The sequence below is a fragment of the Cariama cristata genome, unplaced genomic scaffold (genome assembly GCF_000690535.1).
Source record: "Cariama cristata isolate BGI_N322 unplaced genomic scaffold, ASM69053v1 scaffold29395, whole genome shotgun sequence".
NCBI classification, from domain to species: Eukaryota; Metazoa; Chordata; class Aves; order Cariamiformes; family Cariamidae; genus Cariama; species Cariama cristata.
This window is the reverse complement of record NW_009616286.1, coordinates 6184-16351: the sequence shown is the minus strand read 5'-3', so window position 1 is coordinate 16351 and position 10168 is coordinate 6184. Positions and strand designations below refer to the sequence as shown.

The following is a 10168-nucleotide window of genomic DNA, read 5'->3' as shown; positions in this document are numbered from 1 at the left end:
AAAGAGTGTTCCGCACAAATACCTGTGCAGAATTGCTACACTCTCAGTGTATGCCATGGTCCTGTATTGTCTCCTAGAGTCAAAAACTAAGTAGGTGTTAAAATTTTCAGAGTGTTGTTGTGGGTTAGAAGGCTTAGTTAAATAATTGCTGGGCTCCAGTGTATTTTCTTAGATTGTTTTCATCTAGTCTTTCACCCCTCTTTGCTTCCTCAAGGCTAATGCATGGAATATTAAAAATACAACAAGTCTCAGATTCTGAGGAGTCTATCTTTGCTAATACTATAGCAGGCAAACGCATGGGAGAAATAAACTGCATCATCAGCTTAGTATCTAACTCAGAAAATCTGCCTTCCTAGATATTAATTTTCATCCAAAAGCTTTGTGAGCCTGCAGCAGTATTTAAAAATGTATTTTTTTCCAATCTACTTGAAATGAAATCCTTTGCTTTTGCCATATAGCAGCAATTATAAAGTCCTTATCTCTGGATCACATTAATTTTGCCTACAATAGAGTCACCTTCTTTTGCTCTGTTTTGGCAAGTGTCTACATCAGCCCCAAATTCAAGTCCAATAAGCCTAGCAGTGAAAAGCTTCATGCACTTTTCCCTCCAAGTAAGATGCTAGGCAAGTTCCATCCAGACAATTATTGTCTTCGTTTTGGTCAGTAAGTCCCATTGGTCCTGGGTTTGAGTTACACTTAAGTACTTCAGTCTTTGTGTGATACTGTATTATCTGTGATCGATGCTTCAAAGGCAGCGTTACAACGGTTTAGGGAGGGCTGCAGAGCTCTTCCTTAAAGCACAAATGGCCTTTACCCACTCCCTTCTCGACTGCTCCCAGCCCTTCTGAAAGCCTCTTGTGAATGTGACTCCATTCGTGAGAACTGGATGGTCATCTGCGGTCAAGGTTTCTGGAGGGACCCTTCTCTAAACAGGTCATGGACATTTCTGCCAGGGGCTCAGAGATTCAGGGAGCTGACAGCTGGCATTGGACGAAAGGTAAAGTCAGTACCTCATCCTCCCTGGGGAAAGAAAATATCATCATGGCTTCTCCAAGACTGTCAGAAATGGTGTTAGAAAGCATGAGAATTGCTCGCAGGCAAGGGGGCAGCCATATATCCAGAAACACGCTGGTGAGGGCAGCTGCCTGGGAGTGCCGGAGTTGCTCAGCACCCTGCTGCCAGTTGCCCTTTCCCTCTGCTAGCGAGGGGAGAGCAGTGCTCCCCTTCTCCCACAGCTGCCTCTGCCTGGAGGCACGGGAATACGCGTTTGTAATCCTGGTTTCACTGAGGAAGGGCTACACTGGTATTTCAGAAGGGGCTACAGAGGTGCTGATGTCTCCTGAGTGTAGCCAATGCAGGATGCACTGTGAGATGGGAGGGAGGGAGTGACTTAAATACCGTGCTGGAGTAAATCTCTCGCTCTCCGTAGTGATTTGCAGCAGTGCAGTAACTTGGTGTCTGCAGCAGCAGCACCGAACTGCATTGGCTGGTCATGGCTCCTTCACCTGGGGTGAAAGAAATAACTACCTGGCAGCCAGAGAGAAGCCCAGGTAATAAAAGTGCTGAAGGACAGGCTCATTTTGAGCTGTCCTTCATGTCTCCCTGGCTTCAAGCAATGAGGAATATTTGCAAAGTCACCTTGAGCTACTGCTGAGCTCCCAAAATTTGGCCACACACTTTTTGTTATGCTGACAATTGATGTGTGAGGCAGAGCAAGGACTGCGGATCCAGTACAGCTTGGCGAATCCGTTTAAACCACGAAGGAAGACATTACTCTAAATCCGAGGTGGATTTTGCTGAGTTTATTGTTTTTAATCCCTGCAATTAGGTATATGTTGGTTATCACAAGTGACAGAAGAGAGTTGTAGCTATGAATCCTAATTTATATAGAAGCACCCAGAACTTTAGCCTTTATTTCTTAAAAATGTTTATGTTGGCAACCCTGGTTCGCAGTAGAGTATTTTTATCATTTGGAGAAGAAACACCCAGGTTGTGAACCTACGTGTTGGATCTGAACCACAGCTAGGCACAGAGCAGCCTACAGCCAGAAAGACTGAGCCTATCTGCCTGGCAGTGTCCATGAAATCCCTTTGTGGAGCTGACGTGCAATAAGGGCTACATCTGGGAAGTGCAGCATGTGCTTGATCAGAAGGAACATCCATACACATGGACATGTGGCCAGTAAAGCATCTTCGTATGCTACTGACTGTGGTATTTTGCATGGCTCTTTCAGCCCTCTGTAGAAGTGTTAAAATGTGGCTTAGAGGCTGACTCACACAAAGATAATTAATTCTTTGCTACAAAGATCACTTGTGTTAAATGTGATAATCCAAATCTGTGGCATGGTCCTGAACAGCTTTCTACTGCAGCCATCCACAAACAATGCTCTCAACAATTAATTCCTGGTGATGGTATGAAATCAGCCAGCCTTGCTTATCTGTATCTGTAGCCATTTATTCGGTTATCCAACCACATGACAACATAGTCACCACAATTAATAGTACACAAGTATCATTAGTACCATGAAATGATACAGTCCACAGTTTGGAAGACAGCAGAAGCTGGAGATTTTCTTATGGTTATGTTCATTCTTAGCACTTCTTTTCTAAATTTGCATATGCTACAGAATTGCTTTTAATAGTATGTATGCAGGGGAGATCAAGACACTTGGCAGGTCCCCATTATTAGAGGACTTTTTGACAATATTTAACTTTTTCTCTCCATCTCAGTTCTGACTTCTTTTTTTCATCTCTCCCTTACTTCTGAGCATATGTAGACCATACACTTTCTTCACATCTGCCATTTGAGTCACGCTGATTGTTTCGGTTGGTTTTGTGCTGTAGGAATACACAAGATGGAAAAACGTCACTTACTGTAATAATAAAGTAATATTTTATTCCTATGCTGATAACATATTTGACAAGTTGCTTCCAAGTACAGCTTTGCATTGCCTCAGAAAAAATACTTCTTCTCCCTCCCCTGTTTTGAGCAACTTTCTGGTTCTGTATAGAACACAAACATGAACGTGTCTGTAGAAGACTCAGCTCACAAGACAAATAAATGGCCATGTACGCTTATTTAAAAATATACCTCTAAATTTGAGGCTGGCATTATGTTAAATGAAAGCAACTGTATTGTTAAGCTGCACTGTGCAATTAAAACTCCATTTAATCGCTTATCTGCACCACATGCCTCTTGTGCTCTCCATCCATTATCAGCTACATGAATTATTGAAAAAAGAAAACAAGATTTTTTTCTGGTTTTTCAAATGTGCCTGGTAAAACAGATATGTTTGCATTTAGGGCAAGACTACATTGTCCTCAACTCCCTCACTGAACAGCTGTTCTCAAACACATCCCTTCCAAAGTAAAATTTTACCATTAACTTGTCCCTAAGAAATGCTTGTCAGAAGAGAGTATTTTTCCCCTCCAAAAATTAAAAAGTGATGAAGAAAGCAGGATTTTATTCTGAATTTATGAATTAAGAAAAACTTGTTTGTGAACTGAACTTTAGATGCAGCAATTAAAAAATACAAAAGAATCTTTCAAATAACTTCTAAATAACATTTCTTCAAAAAAGCTTGTAGAACAGATGCACCACTGCACCCAGAAGAAATCTATTTGAGCATTGGACTAGTGCTATCTGAAAAGAAATACTGTCTACAGATTTAATATCTCCTGCAGCATTTGGATTTGTCTGGGAATCCTTTCAGGCACTGGGTTTGATCCAGCTCCTGTCCAGTTGCTGGGAACCCCTCCACGGTCTTTCCTTGGAGCAGGCTCAGGCTTTTACCGAGTACGGAAGCAAACCCAGTCCCTCCCTCAGGGTGAAGATAAATGATTTCTCTGGTGAGTTTCCAGAGATTTCTGCCCACTGCAGATTTTGAGAACTGTGCCCTGAGGCTCCACTCCTGCTGGTCTCACCTCTAGCAAGGAGAGGAGATGCATGCAACAAAACGCTGTTCACATTTTTATGTTAGAGATTTTCTCTGCAAGATTCCCAGCCCCAGGCCAGAGTCCTGAGGAACAACTAGTATTTTTGAACACTTTGAGTTTCAAGAGGTACCGGTATCTGAAGCCGCACAGTAAAGAAACAGTGTTGAATGTTAGTGCCTTGTAAAACACAAATCACATCTTGTTAATAACAAAGTAAGAGACGTGAATAGATCTGACCCCCTCTTTTGAGGTAAAGAATAGCCTTCTAGACTCTGCTTGGCTCTCCTTGAGACCGAAGCACAGGAGCACAGGACACATGCTTCTTAAATGAACAACTGTTGGAAAAACCTGCAGGGAACGTTTTGTAAGTAAAGAAAAGGATTTACCTGTTCCATTTAATCTGGTTGGTGAGTTCACCTAAGAAAGATGGAGAAGAATGTTTTACAAAGCTGGCAATGCATTCAAGTTTGGGACTTGGTACTGTGCCCCTGGATCTCATGGTGGGGATGGGGGTGGGCAAACAAAGAGGACATTTCTCGAAGGCACGATTGAGCACCCAAAGACTCGGGAGGGAGGTGGGAGCAGGAAACCACGTCACACAGAGGAGAAGCTGGCCTTACACTGGTTAGGAGCAGACCTCTTCCTTGTTATCCCCAGAAACAGCCTTTCTGCCCCCTTTGCCCTCCCCTCTCCAACACCCCCAAGATCCCATCCAAATCCTCAGCAGCCCCTCAAGGCCACCCACACGCCCTACATAAAGGAGCCAGCGTTCGGCGGCCATCAGCCCGGCTCCCTGAACCCCGTGGCTTGCTGTTTTCGGCTTGGGCTCAGCGGTGCGTGGCCAGCGGCTCGGGGCAGATCACTCACTGTGCACGCCTTGCAGCAGCGGGTCCAAGTCACTCATGAAGTCCCTCATCAGGCATCGGCAGCGGTCGATCCTGGCCTGATCCAGCTGCACTACCGCCACATTCATCCTTCTGACGCCGAAAATCTGACTCTCAATCCTAGGGTGCAGGCAGTCATTTCACCAAGGAAAAGCACTTAGCTTTAGAAAGTTAACAAACTCCTTCATTAGGAAGGACTCTACAAAGAGGAGGGTGCTTTGGCAACATGAAGTATCAGGTAAACAGCTCTCTCATAAGGTTAAGTGAGTTGCGATTGTTATATATTGTTATTTATTTGGCAATGCCTTTTGCTTACCAAACGTGGATGGCAACTTTCCAATGCTGAAAATAAGAAAGGGAGAGGTGTTTTGCTAATACCCTTGTGCGAATAGTGCTTTGACCTGCTGCAGGCAGGTTCTTACTGTTCTAGCACAACCGCCGTCATGACAGAAAGAAAATGCCAAACATATTAAATGGTGTCCAGGCTTCTGGAAAATGACTTTGATCCCACAAGCTAGATTTTGACTTGCGGCACAGCTGTGAGTAATGAACCGTGCTGCTGCCAGCACAGCCCCTAGGTACATGGTGATTCAAAGTTATCCTTACAATCCAAGCTCAAACTCAGCTTTAATTTGTACAAGTTACAGAGGTGACATCTTAAAATCCGGCTAGATGTTTGAGCTAGCCCTTGGTGCAGCTGGGGAGTTTAGTCTGCAGCAAAATCTCTGGTGGATCTGTAACGTACTGTTGGTGTTGTTTTGCATCAGTGAATTACAACTGACACCTAGGTGTCAGTTAGGAGGTGATAAGTTATAAATTAAATGTATCACTTGCAAGAGAAGGGATAATAAATCTGTGTAGTTATTAAGCTTGTCCACAAGCAGAAGCAAAAATCAGTGGGAAATGAGTGCAGCCAAAAGCTGTTCACTGGGACTTACGTGCAGGAGTGTCACCAGTATGCATCCAAGAGAGTGTTGCTGTAAACTGAACCCTATGGGCTTCATCTCTGATAAAAATGTTCTTCTGGTAATAAAAGCCAGTGGTTTTCATCAGCATCCAGCAACCATGTAGCTGCCAAGGAAACTGAAACTTAAAGGGACCACTGGAATGGCAGGCAGATATCTCTCCATCCTCGTTAATTCTGTGGACATGGTGCCCTCTGGCTCAGTTGGAATAGGGAGCAGCTTTGCAGCACAGGGTGCCAGGACAGAGGGGCACAGGCAGTGGGGTTTGATCCCAGTTATCAACACCGTATTTTTTCAAAGAAGAAAACAAGTGTTTTCAGGTGGAACATACCTGTCCACGGCCAGTTTAAATTCCTACAAATAGGATTGCCAAAAAAAAAAGGAAAAAAATTGTTAGTGTGATTTCCAGAAAGGGCAGATTGCTGAGAAATAGGCATATTAATGAATAAAAGCAGAATATCGCTGCTTACTTTGAAGAAGAGGAAAATATCTGGTTGCACTCTCATCTTCTGCAAAGACTGAAGGTGCTGTGCAGCCTCATCTCTCCTCTGTTCCATTTCCTTCTTCACTTCGGTAATGTGTGCCAGTTGTTTTTTCTCATTGGACTGAATGTCACTCAGGATCTTCTTCTCTTGCTGAATCATCTCTGTCTTTATCTCTTCAAACAGCTTTTGCAGCTGAGAAGTCACTGTTTTCGTATTAGCCTAAATGAACAGATAAGAAAATGGTGCAGTGGCTCAGGAACTCAACATGTCAGCTTAGAGTCTCTGTTTATTAATTAGGATTGTATCTGTCCTTTGCACTGGACAGAAGGAAGTGGACAATATGCATTTGCTTACAACATCTGATTAAACAGAGGGTTACAAAAATTAACCCTGATATAGTAACAAAATCAGGTAAAATTCAGCTAGTAACATGAGAACTGTATTGGTGAGCACTGAAAATCCCACTTGTAGACTCGAATTGTTTTTTCTTTTATTTAACTGATAGAAAACTTTAAACATACATAATGATATGTACAATCTGTGGTCTGCCAGGCCTGCAACTGGGTCTGTGCACCCACAATAAATGATGGAGTCTCCCAGCTGGGAGATCCCAGCTCCTGTGGAGCTATGCTGGGAAGCTGTGAGAAAGCTTGGCTTCTGGCAGTTTCTTACATCAGTATTTTCCTTACTTTGAACTATATCTCCTTCTATTCATCTGCTTCTAACAGTATAGTTGCCATCACTTATTTCTGGGAAATTGTAGAGAAAGAATGCTCTGAATTAGCAACAATCTGGGTACAAACCTTGAGCTGATTCTCATTTTTCTGAAGCTCTTCTAGGGCGGTAGCTAAAGCGCTTTTACGTTCCTGCAGCCATGTCACCATGTCTGAGAGTTCACCCTAGCAGAAGGAAAGACACCATTGAACTTCATAGCAAGGAAGCAGCACGGGTAGCTTTAAACCAGACTGGCAGTTTGTGGAGCTGGTCTAACGGCACGGGGACCTTCTACCTGCCTGCTTTCACCAGTGAGTCCCATAGTAAACTGCGTTCACTTGCCTCCTCATAAAGATAGGGCATAACAGAAAACTGATATGGTCTTGAAATCTTTCAAGTCAATGTTTAATTTTTATATATGTGTAACTTTGTAGGTGGTAGGTTAATAAACAACTTTCCCTTTGAATAAGTAAATTTCACTTTAAACGAATAAATCTCACTTTGTCTGTTAAAGCGCTGTTCCTGCCAGAATCTTCACATGTGCCTAATGTGATCCAAATCCCTACTTTTCACATCTGTCTGCAGCTGTGGGATCTGAGGATAAGGTAATAAGCAATCATCTTTTCTGAAGATCAGTGAAACAGCAGTACTTACTCACTCAGCTGTTTATTTTAATGGACACCATCATCACTGAGTGCTGTTACACTGCACGATAACACATTTCAGAGGGGACATTAAACGTCGTTCTTCAAGGATTAGACAGTCCCTGAATGCTTCTGATTGCTCCTGGCCGCCTCCACCAGTGTTTTCACACCTCAAGCACCCATGAATGGCCACGGCAGACACAGCTGCCAGATTCCCATTTCTTTAATAAGAACGATGCCAGAAAGCTTAGGTTTTCCATGAGATAGTTGTCACAGCTAGCAAGTTTAAGTTTTTCAAAAATTCAAAGACAAATAATCAAATTTGACTGAGGTTCCTTGCACCAAAACCTTTTTGTAATTCGTCCTGAAGAGCTGCATTCCTGATTTCCTTGGCTATCCTGAGGAGTTAAAAAACAAACAAGAGGAATATGCAGCTGAGATCTCAGCTTACCCATGGAGATTGCTTCCCCATAGACAGGGTTAGTCCTTTACCAGCTCCAGGGATGAAGAAAATAGCTACTATGCTACACGGCCCACTTCTGTTTGGCAGCCCTGAATTTTTTATAAGTATCCTGGGGGAGAAAGTTAGTTTGCAGTATGTATAACTGCGAAGGATGCTTCCTGTTATCCACAGCCGAGGAGGTCCTGAGGTCCAGAGCGAGCCAGTTGTCTCCTGCCCACGCACGGGGTTCCTGCAGGGTGTTTTGCTTGGGCTTTAAATTGAGCGCAGAAATTTCAAATGCAAGGCAGTGAGTGAGCATAGCAAATGCATTTTATCCCCTCAGTCTCAGCTGATTCTGAAGCATTTCAAGGGCAGCAGCTGGACTCAAAGGCAGGGACATTGAGGCCCCACGTCTCTGTGCCTGCTGGGACACTGGCTCGGCAAAACAGGGCAGAGAGAAGAGAGAGCCAGAGGGAAAGGCCTCGAGTGGAAAAACTTGTTTCCCAACCCAAAGGTCAGCAGCGGTGGGGTCCCCGAGGCTCTGTGGAGGAAGAAACTTCTTAATCCCTGCAGGAATACTTCTTAATCCCAGCCTGGAGCATCCTGGTGAGCGGCAGCTTGCCGTTGCGTGGGGCTGTACACAATGATCCCGTGGGACAGCAGAGCCCCGCGGGGAAAGGCCTCGAGTGGAAAAACTTGTTTCCCAACCCAAAGGTCAGCAGCGGTGGGGTCCCCGAGGCTCTGTGGAGGAAGAAACTTCTTAATCCCTGCAGGAATACTTCTTAATCCCAGCCTGGAGCATCCTGGTGAGCGGCAGCTTGCCGTTGCGTGGGGCTGTACACAACGATCCCGTGGGACAGCAGAGCCCTGCGCCTGCCCCTTGCTCGCTCTCCCGCACACAGACCCACGTCAACACACGCTGCAGGATTTACCTACCCGTGTCCCAGTCAGCCCCAAACACCTTTCTCTGCTCTTCTCCCTCTGCTTAGCCTGCCAGGCTACTTTGGCAACACAAAGGAGGAAATGAAAAGCAAATTGCAGCATAACGCACCAGTCACTGTTGGGGCGGACATGAAATCCCCGGAGCTGCTGCCTGCCTGCCCTCACCCCCCAGTCCCCATGCCCCAGTGAAAGCCTTACTGCCCTTCCTGCAGCTTCCCCCCATCCTCCAAGTCAGGAGTTTGGAGCAAACCCTGCAGGGGCTATGGGGAAAGGAGAGCTCCTTACCAGCTGTTTATTATGTGCCTCCTTCAGGGTGATGATGCTGTGGCCCTTGTGGCATCCCTCGATAGAGCAGAGCGCGCAGACGAACTGCCCTTCGTCCTGGCAGTAGCACTCCGGCAGCCTGCCGTGCTCCGGGCATCTCACCTCCTCTGCCACACTGCCTGCGTCCACCTCCACCAGGATGTGGTCCTGCTGGGAAGCCTTGGCCTGGTGTTTGTGGAGATGGGCCTGGCACAAAGACGCATCGCAGGTCAGGCAGGTTTTCACCGCTGGCTGGGACCAATCCAGGCAGAAGTCACAGGGAACCACCTCCTTCTTCTCCGCTGCAGAGCCCTCGGCCTGTTGTCCTTTGGAAGTGGTGGCCAGAAATGCCTCCACGATGCTGCACAGCTGGAAATTCTTCTGCAGCTCCAGGATGGGCCCCAGCTGGAGCTTGCACATGGGGCAGGAGTAAGGGGCCTTGGATTGCTGCTGGGCACTGAGCACCTTCTGGATGCACTGCTTGCAGAAACTGTGACCGCAGCTCAGCAACATGGGGTTCCTGTACAGACCCAGGCAGATGGGACAGCTGAGTTCATCCTCCAGGCAGGCAGCCCCTCCAAGATCTTCCCTAGCTTTTGCCATTGCTGCAGAAATAGTGTGTTAGTCAGTCTTCGAGAAACGAAACTAAACAGACATCCTTGGCGCTGTGCCCCGGTTGGAGACCCAGCCCAGAGGCTGCAAGTCCTTCCTCTTTGCAGAGGTTCGCTCCTCATCCCAGCTCCACCCACAAAAACCTCTTGCAAGCTGTGGCAGCCACTTTTAGACCTTTGCCCTCTGTCTCAGGCAGCATCACTCCATCCGTAAGCCCCTCGCAGGCTGGTGGGAGCAGGAGG

General features: G+C 45.9%; 1 protein-coding gene across 1 annotated transcript; it reads right to left on the bottom strand.

Moving 5' to 3' along the window:
• Positions 1-4321: 4321 nt before the first annotated feature.
• Positions 4322-9917, bottom strand: LOC104161625 (E3 ubiquitin/ISG15 ligase TRIM25-like; the record flags this gene model as incomplete). Its single annotated transcript, XM_009700125.1, has 6 exons — positions 9297-9917; positions 7073-7168; positions 6255-6488; positions 6116-6138; positions 4803-4939; positions 4322-4352 (listed from the first exon to the last, which is right to left on the bottom strand). Coding segments are annotated over exons 1-6 (1142 nt in total), but the record flags the coding sequence as incomplete, so codon positions are not given.
• Positions 9918-10168: the final 251 nt, after the last annotated feature.